Source organism: Vipera ursinii (genome assembly GCF_947247035.1).
Source record: "Vipera ursinii genome assembly, chromosome: 2".
Classification (NCBI taxonomy): domain Eukaryota; kingdom Metazoa; phylum Chordata; class Lepidosauria; order Squamata; family Viperidae; genus Vipera; species Vipera ursinii.
The window spans coordinates 26,378,571-26,392,812 of NC_139513.1; the positions used below are offsets into that span (position 1 = coordinate 26,378,571).

Consider the following 14,242-nt stretch of genomic DNA (forward strand, 5'->3'; position numbering starts at 1 on the left):
GTGCCCACAGAGAGGGCCTCCTCAGGTCAGGGAATGTCGACTGGTGGCCCCCAGGGGGAGGGCCTTCTCTGTGGGCGCTCCGGCATTATGGAACCAACTGCCGGTTGAGCTCCGGATGGCATCAGACCTCCGATCCTTCCGTCGCGGGTTGAAGACCCACTTATTTGAATTAGCTGGTCTGGCCTGATGGGGGAATATGGGTTTTAAAATTGATTTTTAGTATTTATTATTGTTGTTTTAACTGGGCACTGTTTTAATTTCCTTTTAACTTTTGTATTGTTATTTATATATGCCCTGTGAACCGCCCTGAGTCCCTAGGGAGAAGGGCGGTATAGAAATCAAATAAAACTAAAACTAAAACTAAACTAAACTATTTATTTATTTATTTATTTATTTATTTATTTATTTATTTATTTATTTATTTAAAAAAAAAAACACCTAATAACCTGGCAAATGACTAATACAATTTTAGTCAATTAGTCAAAGGCATTGAGATTAATGCTGGGCGCTTTGCACATTTTTTCAACATGTTACCAGTATCGCAATGAAATACGGTTGATTTGTTTCATTTCAATATGTTCCCTAGTTATACCCTCTGTTGGCCTATTTTAAGTTCTTTCGCTCCAAATTTCAGACTTTTTGATCTGAATTTCCACGGGCTGATGTAGCAGATACAAATTTTGAAAGTTTATTCTTTTGGGCCACAAGTCGCCTTGTGGCAAGACGGACAGCGAACAAATTTAATAAATAATAATAATTTGGAATTCAAATACAACTTTGTGGACATGCTGAGGAAATTGTGGCTATGTGGGTGAGTGGATGGCTGGAATTGCCCATTCATATAATTACTGTCAGGATCGCAGCATTATTTCATGATGGGTTTGGCCAGTCCCATGTTTTTTTCCCAGAATGGCAAACTTCTGGGAGTAAAAGTAACGACATAAAATGAGGTCTCTGTTACAAAAGACAAAACCACCTTCTTAAACTGCCTAACGCATGATTTAAATGTCTCTAAACATCTCTCAGAAATAATTATGGGCAGTAATAGAGATGCCACACAAGAGCAGTTTGAAAGAAAAAGTGGTTTTGCAGAGGTTGGAGGGAGGCTGAACAACCAACTTTGGGATATGCGTTGATTTGGATTGTTGCACCAATTGGGGAGATACACTTAGTGACCTCAGGGATCTTTTAATATTGCATTTATTGCTTGCAAAAAATGATGTTTGATGGGAATTGAAAAGTTTACTGGAACATTGGAAAAAAGACCCTTCAGTGTTGTTTGTGTTGTGTTGTGTTGTGTTGATACGTCCTCTCCATTCAGAAGAATGTAAAGCCATGAGTGTCTCAGCCTCACGGTTTTAATCATGGTTATAAACTAATTATCGATGAATGCTTAGAGCACAGGTTATAGAAATGCCATTGAGCACTTTGCACAAATGAGTTGTAATAATAACAGCTATAATTGAAGCATTTAAATTGAGAAGTTGATATCTATGAGCTTAATTAGTCAGGCCTGAAAATATACAAAGTAAGAAGCATCTTCGGAGGCCTGGTGAACGGCTTACATTTGCTCCGAATAATCTAGCTCTGTGGTTACGTGACAAATGTTTTAACGTGTCCACGCAGACCTGTCTTAATTTGTGGCAAGAAATAAACACTCTTCCAGAAGGAATGTTTTTTTGTTTGTTTGTTTGTTTGTTTTTCAGGGTGATGATCATGCTTTGTCATTAGAACAAAACTTTTTTTTTTGCTTTTAAGCACTCGTGCCTAAAAGCACCGAGCCATTTGGAGAGTTAAACTTACAAACTGGTTAATAATAACCGATTCTGTCCCATGTGTTACGTACTACATCATCTGGTGACTGCCCAGACCCAAACACCCATATTCTGGGTTGAGAGCAGGAAAAAACCTGAGGATGTTGTTGGTGCATGGGAAAGCAGGCTGGCTAGTCAGAAAAAAACGGCCCTGCTAGGTTGCTGCAAAGTGAACAGAGAGAAGAGACGTCGCCCTTCCCCTTTTCCCCCTCAGCCGTTTGAGACGCCCTTGGTTTGTGTCCAGCTCTTCCCCTCCATCACTGCAGTTCAGTCACAGACCACCTAAAAAAACAGCCGTTCCGTGCAGGGAAGGATTCAAGCACAGACTTTTGCACACCTCCCTCATTAATACGCCTAGAAAGAAAGAAAGCGCCTGCAATACAAGCGTCCTGGAGGAGTGTTGGGAAAGGTTTTGTGATGCATCCACACATGCAGACCAACCCAGCCTTTATTTATTTATTTATATATTTTTTAAAATTCCATTTATATCCCGCCCTTCTCCGAAGACTCAGGGCGGCTTACAAGCTTAGCAGTAGTAGCCTTCGTTCTATGTATATGCCTGCTTATTAGGGCTTTCACACACACACACCCCAAGCGGCATTATTACAAAGTCAGCTTAATTGCCCCCAACAATCTGGGTCCTCATTTTACCTACCTCGGAAGGATGGAAGGCTGAGTCAACCTTGAGCCTGGTGGGACTCGAACCTGCACTAATTGCAGGCAGCTGGTGTTACTTAAGGAGGCATTAGCCCACTGCTCCACCAAGGCTCTCTATTTAGTCCCTAAGATCTTCCCTACTTTTGAATCCTATACCAGTGGTGGCGAACCTATGGCACGGGTGCCAGAGGCGGCACTCGGGGCCCTCCCTGTGGGCACCCGTGCCATGCCCCGGAGGTGGCCACTGTCCCTCTTCAACCAGCCGCCCCCCCCCGGTGTCCCTCCCCACGAGTGACATTGAGGTGACCACACCCACCTTGGCTACACCCACCCAATCTTCCATGACCGCCCACCCAGTAGGCCACGCCCACCTGGCACCCAGCGATAAATAAGTGGGTTTTGGGTTGCAGTTTGGGCACTCGGTCTCTAAAAGGTTCGCCATCACTGTCCTATACAGTATTTATTATCACCCTCTATCTTGGCTTTTCCTCATTCCCCCCCCCCCAAGAGATCACAGTTTAAAACAAAACACTGGGCTACATCAACTCAGCATTTTTATTATTCTGAAAATATCTCTAGGTTCAGCATAGGCATTCTTGGACATTAGGGTGTAGTGAAAACTGCTGCTTTGAACTACATTTTTTTTCCCCAGCTTAGAAAATGAGAAAGTCACTGCAACAGGCAAGTGACTCTGGAGGTGTCTGTTGTATGTTGCTACTGTTAGAATTGTTGCTACAAAATAAATTAATTGTTACTAGTTCTGTGTTAACTCCTTCTGGCTTGATTTTAGTACATCAAGCGGAGAAGCTGTAGATCCTCTAAAAGGTTTTGGTCGGGCATTGCATTTTACAAATGAATTATCTGATTTGATTCAAATTTGTGTGTCAAGTCGGGATTGACTCTTAGCAACCACATGGATGGACCTCCTTCAGGATCGTCTGTCCCCAGCCTGGCACTCCGGGTCTCCCAACAGTGTGTCAGTCACTGTTGTCCTCAAGTTTATCCACTTGGATGCTGGTTTTTCTCTTTGAGTTCCAGAGCATTGATATTTTTCTGTCATTTCTATCTAACCTTTGTTTCCATAGAGTCCCACAGGAAAAATCGTTGCTTGCACAATCCTGATCTTTGTAGGCATAGATCTATCACGGCATCTGAATATCTTTTCTAAAGGCTTCATTGCAAATCTACCAAATGCTGGTCTGCAGTACACTACTTGTCTGCTGTTTCCTTTATTGTTGATAGTGAATCCTTAAAAAAAAAGTTACTCATCGCTTCACTTTCTTATTGCTGTGCCTTTTGTCAGTAGTTTTCTTTATAGTTAGTTACTCTTAGTTTCATTTTTTTACTGCGCTCCTTGACTTTCATTACTAGAGCTTGCAGTTGTTCGTTTGTATTTTCAGCTGTCAGAACAGCGCCGTCAGCATCGGTGCCTGGTGTTATATTTTTTCCCCAGTTTTAAAACCATGCTGATCTTCCAATTCCAGCTACTTTCAATATATTTTCAGCATATGAGTTGCGCAAAATCATAGTTTACACCATGCTTTCACTCCTTCGTTAACTTTGAACCAGTCTGTTTTGCCGTGTTACGAGCTCTGACTTCCCGGTCTTACGTATGCATTTTCATGAGGACAATGAAATCAGAATGCCTGTTGGATGCCCCACAGCTTGACATAGTCTTGAAGACCTATCTATAATGGTCACAACCAGATTGAATATCTAGGATCTCTCTTTTTTTTCCCTCCATGTAGGATTCTAATTTACATTGGCTAATTCTAAGCGTTAATTTTGCTAGCTTGTGAAATTAAGTATATGATATTTGGGTGACTAAATTAAGTTTCCTTTCTTCGGTATTGGTTGACTAACCTCATCCAATTTCCTAGCCATTTTGTGATTCTCTAAATGTGCTGGCATCATTTGGTTAAAACCTTTACCAGTTCTTCTGTTGCTTACCAAATTTTTTTGTAGACATCCCATCAATTTTTAATAGCCTTCTGACTGGTTGTGACCGGAGTACTTCTCTGACTTCATCCGCTAGTATTAGGTCTTCCTGCGAATAGGGAATATTTTATAAATCACTGGTGAGAACTCCACACAATTTCAATATATTCCATCCACCATTGTTTTATTTTCTTAGAATTGGTTCCCATTGGTATCCTTTAACATACCCATTTGACATTTGAACATCTTTCTGAGTTGGGAGATCTTTTAGAAAGCTTTTCTTGTTTTTCCACACCTGTTGCCTTGTTCAGTACATTTCCAGACGCCATTATAATCCTGCTTTTTTATCTCTTCTAACGGCTCTCTTGAAATTCTTTTATTACATTTCTTCCTGAGATCTTGTGTCTTTCTTGGCTTTGGCTTCTCCTTGGCAGTTTCCACCATCTGGTCTGACACCCAGTTTGCTTTCTTCTGTATCTTGGTCTTTGGCAGCCTCTTATTTCACATTCATCCTTAACAGCTTCTTTGATTTCATTCCACAGTTCCTCTGGTTCCCTATCAATGAGGTTCAGCACTTCAGAATGATTCCTGATGTTCTTCTTGAAAATGGTGGGTACATGCTCAAAATCCTATTGTGGAAACTGGGTTGGCTTTGTTCTTTTTCCCCTAGCTTGGCTTGGAACTTCACAGTCTGTTCCACAGTCTGCCCCTGGTCGCATCTTTGCTATTAGAAGCGAGAATTTCTCCCACCTCTTTGTACCGCTGACGCAATCGACATGATTTTTGTGTATTCATCTGGGGATGTCAGTTGTACCTAGGTGTGGGTTTGATTTGTTTTAAAACGGTTAGCAGTGAAGAAATCCTTGGATTGTCAGAAACAGTCATTGGATAGTCATTCCCCTGGTTCACCTCTGTTTCCTAAGCCAACATTTTCCTAACTCTTTTCCTGCTGTTTCCTAACAGCCGCTTCCTCTTGACTGCTTTGAGTTTTGGGATTTGAGTCTCCAACCGTAAGCAACATATCTTGCTTGCACAATTTTTTTACCAGATTGAACTCGCCTCTTTTTCTTCAAGAGTGGTTGGACCTTAAACCTAGACATTCATTATATTGCAGCGTTGTCTGCAAATTTTGATTTGTATTACATGGTCATTCTGTTATACCCAAGTACTGCCATTGCTGTATCCTTTCTATGATACATTCTTTGTTTCCGTGGCCTGGGGTAGTAAGCAGTGTGATCTTCTGACTGAAAAATGTCTTAATTCCTTATCCATTTCAATTCACTGGTTCCTGAGATGTCATCGTGTAAAATTGACTCATTTAATCTTCCATTGGGTTGAGCTTTCTCCTGTTCATGCTTCTTATGCTTCGTTTTTCCACTGTAATTATAGTTAGTTTATAGTTATAGTTTATTTGATTTATATACCGCCCTTCTCCTTGGTAGGACTCAGGGTGGTTCACAGGGCATATATAAAAAACAAAAAACACTATACAAAAATTAAAAAAGAATTAAACCCTTGCCCAATAAAACAGTAATACAGATTAAAAACAATTAAAAAACCCATAATCCCCATCAGGCCAGACCAGCTAATTCGAACAGATGGGTCTTCAGGCCCCGACGGAAAGTTCGAAGGTCTGGTGCCATCCGGAGCTCCACCGGCAATTGATTCCATAAAGCCGGGGCCCCCACAGAGAAGGCCCTCCCCCTGGGGGCCACCAGTCGACACTCCCTGACTGGCGGCACCCTGAGGAGGCCCTCTCTGTGGGAACGCACAGGGCGGAGGGGAGTCGATGCCGGCAGCAGGTGGTCCCTGAGGTAACCCGGACCCATGCCATGTAGGGCCTTAAAGATCGTAACCAACACCTTGAACCTCACCCGAAAGACAACTGGTAACCAATGCAGCTCGCGGAGCAAAGGTGTAACATGGGAGTACCGGGAAACTCCCAAGACAACTCTCGCGGCCGCATTCTGCACCAGTTGGAGCCTCCGAGTGGTCTTCAAGGGAAGCCCCATGTAGAGAGCATTACAGTAGTCAAGGCGAGAGGTCACGAGCGCATGAGTGACTGTACACAGGGCATCCCGGTTTAGATAGGGCCGCAACTGGCGCACCAGGCGAACCTGGGCGAAAGCCCCCCTAGTCACGGCCACTATATGCTCTTCCAAAGTAAGCCGCGAATCTAGAAGGACTCCCAAGTTGCGAGCCCTATCCACGGGGGGTAAGAGCTCACCCCCCATAGAAAGAGATGGAACATTTGGAATGTCCCGGGATGCCGGAATGCACAGCCACTCAGTCTTGTCAGGGTTGAGCTGAAGTCTGTTCCTCCCCATCCAGACCCGAACCGCCTCCAGGCAACGGGACATCACGGCGAGGGCATCACTGGGGTGGTTTGGGGTCGAAAAGAAAAGTTGGGTATCATCGGCATACTGATGATACCCAACTCCAAAACCACGAATGATCTCACCCAGCGGTTTCATATAGATGTTGAACAGGAGAGGCGAGAGAACCGACCCCTGAGGAACTCCACAAACGAGAGACCTAGGGGCCGATCTCTGCCCCCCTGCCAACACCGACTCCGAGCGTCCCAGGAGATAGGAGGAGAACCACTGAAAAACTGTGCCTCCCACTCCCAATCCCCTGAGACGCCGCAGCAAGATACCATGGTCGATGGTATCGAAAGCCGCTGAGAGGTCTAATAGGACTAGGATAGAGGAATGTCCCCTATCCCGCGCCCTCCAGAGATCATTCACCAGAGCGACCAATGCCGTCTCCGTGCTGTACCCGGGCCTGAAACCCGATTGGTAGGGGTCCAGATAATCCGCTTCATCCAGGACCAGAGGGATGTCTTTGTGTTTTCAGATCTTCTTTTTTTTTTGCTTTGAAACATTGCAGCAGGATACCTCAAACACTTCCAATGTTTCCGTGACATGAAAAACTGTTAGCATTCCAAAAGGTTTTCAGCCCTTTCTCAGTAACATATTGAACGCCAACAATTTGAGGACTGGTCATCCAGCCCAATATGTTCAGTCACCTTATCTTGCCTCTTCATGTGATTTTCTTGTGCAATGTAGGAGGGGTATACCGTCCGCTTCTAACGTTCTTCAGTCAGTCTTCCTACGAGTGTCCCACTGCCACAATGAGGTAGCATAGCAGGACTTGAAGGAGGCTGCATAGGAATAATGTAGTGAAATACACTGTTGTTTAGGCATACAGTTGTTGTCCAACTGAGTTTTAATAGGATAGATATTTGAAGATCAGCATAATTGAAAAGAGAGCCATCGGTATTTCTAAGTTGATGAGGAGGTCCTGGAAGAGAGTGAAAATAAACGGAGGTCGATGGCTTTTATGCATTTTAGTTTCTCGGCCCCTCCCCTTTAGATGAGAGGAAAATGTAACCTTTGTTGAACAGAAGCTCAGATGTCCAGGATATAAATATTGATAGTGGTTTCTCTTGTTGCACTTGACAGGCTTTTAGAGAAGGTTCACGGAAATCTTTGCGGATGAAGGTGAGTAGAACTACGTGTTTAACCTGATCAGACACCTGTGCAACCAAACTCCAAACACAGTACATACGTGGGTCATTGATTTATGTATCGCACCATCCCTTTAAAAGATCCTCTGTAACATGAAATTCAGTAGCATTAATATAGCAAGTCATTCTCAAGAGCTACAGCGTCCTGCTTGCTGAATGTGAGTGAGGCACCAGTGAAGATGGCTGATGACAATGATATTTCATCCTATTTGGGGAATGAGTTTGCAAGCATTTCCTCTGCTTCTTGATTACCTAAGCAGTTTTTCACCTGCTACCAGTTGATCAGGAGAGCCTTTAAATTGTGCTTGATCGTGGCTAATTAAGAATGGGGGAGGTGGTTTCTATAGGTGGGTGGTGGTGGTGTTTTTGTAGCCAAGGCAAGGGCCGTTTCAAAAAGTCCTAAGTTTCTTTTATAGAGCCCCAGACCATTCAGCCCTTGAACTGACTCTGTGGTTTGATACAGAATTCTCCTTCAGAAGCCCACGCCCTGGATGAGAATACCACGGAGGGGTGGGAAAACCGCATTAGACTCTGGACCGATCAGTACGAAGAAGCCTTCACAAACCAATACAGCGCTGATGTGCAAAACCTCCTAGAACGTCACCTAAACGCTAATAAAGAATTTGCGGGCAAGGCGGCTGTGCTGGACACAATCAATAAGACTGAACTGGCCTGTAACAACACGGTGATCGGATCCCAAATGCAGGTAAGACGTATATGCAAAAGTAGTAGTGAGAGACAAATTAGTGATATTCTTAAATGGGGCAAATTTTGGAGATGCTCTTCTGCTCTTCGATTTACGCTTTCCTCGCTTGATAGAGTTGGGGGGGGAGGGAGGTATAAAGCAGCAATAATGTTACCCCTATCCTACTTACCCACATTCAATAAGATTGTTTTCAAATATAGTAGGAAATGGTGTGGGGGGGTGTTGTTTAAATGGATTTGGGTCCACAGTTCTTATTTTCAACCTTGCAGCTTCAGCTGGGGAGAGTAACAAGGGTTCAGAAGCACCGGAAGCTTTTGAGGGCCGCGAGAGAGTTGGCTGCGGATACCCTTATAATTGAATATCGTGGGAAGGTGATGCTAAGGCAGCAGTTCGAGGTCAACGGTCACTTCTTCAAAAAGTAAGAGCCCCAGATAATTGCAGAACAGAGGCCTGCTACGGAATTGGGGGGGGGCAGTTTTTGTGTCACTGCTGTTTCTTTAAAAACAAAACACAATGCATTCCCTATTGAAATTTTTGCATAGGTTGGAAATAACGTGAGCCGATTCTTTTCTGTAGGGAATTTGTATGCTTAAATAAGAGATCAGATGCGCATGCACAAATGCATGCAGGGATGCATTGGGTCATCCGTTAAGGTTGCACCGGATGGGTGATATTTGCCAGGAGGTTAAAATGCTGTTCTTTTTTTTTTTACACCCCACCCTCAGGCCGTATCCCTTTGTGCTGTTTTACTCCAAATTTAATAGTGTTGAGATGTGTGTGGATGCCCGCACTTTTGGAAACGATGCCAGATTCATCAGGCGTTCCTGTACACCAAATGCAGAGGTAAATGGTGTTGCTATGTGGCGTTTAGTATTTGGCAAACCTGATTGGGTTTATGCTCTACAAATCAAGCAGAGATAATCCCATGCCAATTAAGTGCGGAGGACTCGGACTGTGCCCTGCGAATTTTATAACGCCAGAGCTATGGAAAATTTTTGTTTTGCAACAGCAAATAAAAGGGACTAGTAGCACCTTATATGGTGTCATTAATAGGTGAAATTTTATTTGTGTGCATCTCTAATAAATTCCATATTGGATAGTAAAGCACACCTTTTCAATTTCAGGTGCATTTGTTGTGGATAATCTTGCTGTTCAGGAGCAACCAGCCACTGCAGAAGCTGGTTTTTTACAATTGTGAGAAAGGTTCACCTTTGCAGTAAGACATCTGCCTGGCTGTAGAGTGTTAGCAATTCTGCTGTCTGTTGCAGGTTCGTCACGTGATTGCAGATGGGATGATTCACCTGTGCATATATGCAATTGCTTCCATTGCCAAAGATGCAGAGGTCACCATTGCCTTTGATTATGAGTACAATATCTGGTAGGTTGCCTCGGTCTTATTTGCTTATTTTATTACCCTTCCGCCCAAATTATTCCTTTTTTTTTTTACTTCCTTCTTAAAAAAAATAAATAAATCTGAAGCATCTCACGTGATAGGATCCCTTCTTTCCTAAACTTTTGGCCCAAATAATTTTAACTCTTTAATATTTATTATTGTTTGAAGGTTTTACGCTGTGGCTTTTTTCCCCCCCTTTCCTTGTTATAAGCCGCCCAGAGTTGCGGTGATAAGCGAGATGGGAGGCATCTGAATTTTCGCAAATAAATAAATAAATAAAATTCCTTGAGGTTTTGAAAAACGATGCTAAGGTGCTTTGTATCTTTTGTGGTGGAACAGCAATTACAAAGTGGATTGTGCCTGCCACAAAGGAAACCGGAATTGTCCTGTGCAAAAGCGGAGCCTGAACCCTGTAGAACAGCTACCCCCACCTATTCTGGACACCCTGATCGGAGCGGAAACCAGGCGCCGGAAAGCCCGCCGTAAGGAACTGGAGCAGCAGGGTGCCGCCTCAGATGAGAACAGCAACCCCCAAACCGAGGAGGTCTCCGAGGGTCCCGCTGCAGTGAGTGAGAATGAGGTAACGTCCCCCCCCGTCCATCCTGGATAAGTGAGATTTGATCATTGATTCTAGGCGAACTTAATGACAGAATGAATCTTTGGTTTGTTGGTTTAACCTCCGGTAAAGAGCTGAAAGTTCTCAGTCGTGGTCCTCCTATCTACTCGCAGTTGTGACTTGCTTTTTTTTTTCTTTTTGAAGTTTTTTTTTCTCTTTCTCTTTAGGCTGCAGAGAAGGAAGAGAAGCCAGAAGAGGAGAAGGAAACCGCTGCCGATGAGCTGGGTGGTCTCAGTCAGGGCAGACGGGCAAGTATTTGTTAAATATAAAGTTATTCTAGTGTTTTGTGATGGCTGTTGTGTTGGGCATAGCTATTTCCTAGGACAGGGGTAGGCCGCCTTGGCTCTTTTATGACTCCTGGACTTCAACTCCCAGAATTCCTGAGCCAGCCATGCTGAGGGGAAAGGGAGAGGTTTCCAGGCCGAGCCATGCTGGCTCAGGAATTCTGGGAGTTGAAGTCCACGAGTCATAAAAGAGCCAAGGTTCCCCACCCCTGTCCTAGAATTTTCGGATAGGTTGTTACTGAGTTAAATTCTTTTTCCCCCCCTCTCCTGTGCCTGTTCGTTTTGGTTGTTACTGCTGTTATAAATAACAGTGTGACAAATCCATCACAGAAAATTGCAAATATGTTGCACAAGTTCTGAGGTGGTGTTCCCAGTCTACTCAAAATGATATAAAGAGGTTGAAGTGCGAGGAATATGAATATTCACAATGAAGCTATGTAGTCAGGAACAGGTAGCTCCTCATATCAACTATATGCCTCTCACGCAACCTCTAGGATAACATGTAGGGAAATAGCTCCAGAAGACTTTGGATCCAGGTAGTTTTTAAAAGTGTCCAGTATTTTCCTGCAAACCTGGCTGTTAATCAGGATGTGCATTAGTAGAATTTAAACAAAACAGGCACCTGCCACATAATAACCCCAGGGTTACCAGTTGTTGTTAAGAAAGACAAAGTCTGGATAGTAGCCATTACAATACCAGGAAGACAGTAGAAGAGAAAGAATTGGGGGGGGGGGAATCACAAAATACAGATATCTACAAATAGAAATAGAACTACTGTGGGAAAGAGAGAGAGAGAGAGAAAGGAAGGAAGGAAGGAAGAAAAAGAAAGAAAAGTACCAATAGTAGTAAGAGCTTTAGGTGTAATTCCAAAACATCTAGAATACCATCGGTATTGCAAAATCAACAGTCAGTGGCAAAAGGCAGCTTCACTTGAAATAGCCTTACATCCTGCAACAATACTTTTAATACCATCAAACAACAACTGCCTATCCCAGGTCCTTGGGAAGGACTGGATAGGGGGATAAAAATGCAGTCTAAACATCGGGCTGACTGTGTGACCAACCATAACTCTTGCCTTTTATATAATTCAGTCAACTTAAAGCAAATATACCTACTGCTCCTGCCTATTTCCCCTACAACAACATTGTGCAGTGGGTTGGACTGAGAGGGAATGACTGACCTAAGACCACCCAGCTGGCTTGCATGCAATAAGGGAGGCCTAGGTCTAGCCCTAACCCTTAACCACTACACCAAAGTGTGTCTCTGTTTTTTTATGTATTGTTTCAAATCAGCAATATCGGTTCTGTATTCCCTGCCCTCAGAGCAACTGTAAGCGAAGATAACTGTCTCTTACTTCGAAATAGTGCACACTACTAAAATGCACAGAAGTGCATATCTTCTTTGTAATCATCACAGTTCTGTCAAGTTAATCCATCAGACAGGAAGTCTGGGTATTAGGGTGTTATTTCTGCAATTATCTCTGTGCCTTCCATCATCTGTGGTTTGAGTGATGCCCCATCCTGGCTTTCTTCCCCTCGGTGCCTCTAGCGTTAACCTTGATTTCTTGTTTCGCATGCTAGACCCGAGAAGATAGAAAGGTGGAAGCTATCATGCACGTATTTGAGAATCTGGAGAAGAGAAAGAGGAGGAGAGATCTGCCATCGTCAGACAGGAGCAGCACAGATGCAGAGGTCGTGGTTACTGCAGAGACCCCAGAACCAGAAGAAGCGAAACCTGTGCCAAATGAAAATGAAGACAACAGTTTGGCTTTAAATGTATCCGTGGCAAGTGCTCCGACCTGTGTCAGCAGTGTTGGGGTAAACACCCGGAGATCTTCACAGGCTGGGGTAAGAAGGAACAGCAGAATTGTTGAGGATCAGATTGGAAAACTGCTGAATTTGGAGGGTTGACTTCATTTGACAGAGTAAAAACCCAGCCACTTGGTTTGGAAAATATAATTCAGTTGCTGGTCTGTCTCCTGTCTTCCCATCAGATATTGCTTGCGAAGTTTCTTGTTCAAGTAAACCTGTTTGAACTAGCAAGGCGGTTTGCTACGAGTCCTTAGCTGGCAACAGAAGTGGCACAGCCAGTAGTTCATTGTGGCCAAATGAACGCTAGGTTTGGAGAAGTCGTTTCATCTGTCCATGTTGATCTGTTAAAAAAAAAAAGGTTATCTCAGCTTGTGAAATGGAATTGCTATGTACAAAGGTTAGAAATCAGTGCACTTTTGTTGAGAAAGTGTCAACAAAAGTTTAATCTAGTCCAACCCCCCCTGCTAAGGCAGGAAACCCTATACCATTTCAGACAAATGGCTGTCCAGCCTCTTCTTAAAAACTTCCAGTGTTGGAGCATTCACCGCTTCTGGAGGCAGGTTGTTCCACCGGTTAATTGTTCTAACTGTCAGGAAGTTTCTCCTTAGTTCTAGGGCTGCTTCTCTCCTTGACGAGTTTCCATCCGTTGCTTCTTGTCCTGCCTTCGGATGCTTTGGAGAATAGCTTGACCCCCCCCCCTCTTTGTGGCAGCCCCTGAGAAGAGGGAGTCAAGCTCTTGTGCATACTTGTGCATACTTTCCTGGGGGAAAAAATACATTCATCTTTCCATATTGTAGTCCCTCAAAAGGGGGAACTAGAATGTATTTTCCAAGCTGGATGCTCAGTTCAAGACACTGCCTTCCTACTGTAAGCCTATATATCCCAGCTCTTGCAGCAGAGTGTAAGCAAGTACAGAGTAAACTCAGAATTCCTTCAATAATGGCTTACATTGCAGGAGACAAGTGCGGATAAGCCAGTCCCTAAACCGGCACCACCAAAAACACCGCGGCCCAGGCCCAAAAGCCGTTTCTCGCGTTATCGGAGCAGCTCAGCCCAGCGACTAAGGAGACAAAAACAAGCTGCCAGTGCCCAGCAGTCTGAACTCTCTCAAATTGCTCCAGAGGAAGGAAGTGGCGCCAGCACAGCAGCCGCGGTGGCGGAAGTGAGCCGGGTAGAGGGCCCAGGAGAAGGGAGGCCACCGGTGGTGAACTCTGATCCAGTTGTGACGGCCGCGTCAGGATCACAGGCCAATCGGGCAGCACCCAAATACCCTAAAACGAAAAAGGTAACATGGAATGGGGAAAGAATGGGTAACTACTCATCCTTTCTTGCAATGACAAGAAGATAATTTTGCTGCAGGTAGCTCCTATAATGTGGCATGTTGCTTTAGCTTGTTTGTTTGCTTGCTTGCTTGCTTGCTTTTATGGCTAATGTTTGTTAGCTCTAACAGGAGGAAAAAGCACAGTCGTCAGAATGTAAATTTGGGTATTTCTT

The 14,242-nt window shown here is 44.0% G+C and overlaps 1 protein-coding gene across 3 annotated transcripts in view; it reads left to right on the plus strand.

Moving 5' to 3' along the window:
• SETD5 (SET domain containing 5) overlaps positions 1-14,242 on the plus strand; it is a 75,568-nt gene that overhangs the window by 35,747 nt on the left and 25,579 nt on the right. For 2 of the 3 annotated variants that reach the window (XM_083355937.1, XM_083355938.1), the window contains exons 7-15: positions 7,874-7,912; positions 8,402-8,644; positions 8,914-9,062; positions 9,370-9,487; positions 9,913-10,022; positions 10,377-10,617; positions 10,821-10,901; positions 12,518-12,784; positions 13,704-14,033. In XM_083355937.1, coding sequence (XP_083212063.1) covers positions 7,874-7,912; positions 8,402-8,644; positions 8,914-9,062; positions 9,370-9,487; positions 9,913-10,022; positions 10,377-10,617; positions 10,821-10,901; positions 12,518-12,784; positions 13,704-14,033 — 1,578 coding nt within the window. Of the gene's footprint in view, positions 1-4,951; positions 5,019-7,873; positions 7,913-8,401; positions 8,645-8,913; positions 9,063-9,369; positions 9,488-9,912; positions 10,023-10,376; positions 10,618-10,820; positions 10,902-12,517; positions 12,785-13,703; positions 14,034-14,242 lie in introns of all 3 variants that reach the window. The other variant, XM_083355939.1, reaches the window with a different exon arrangement.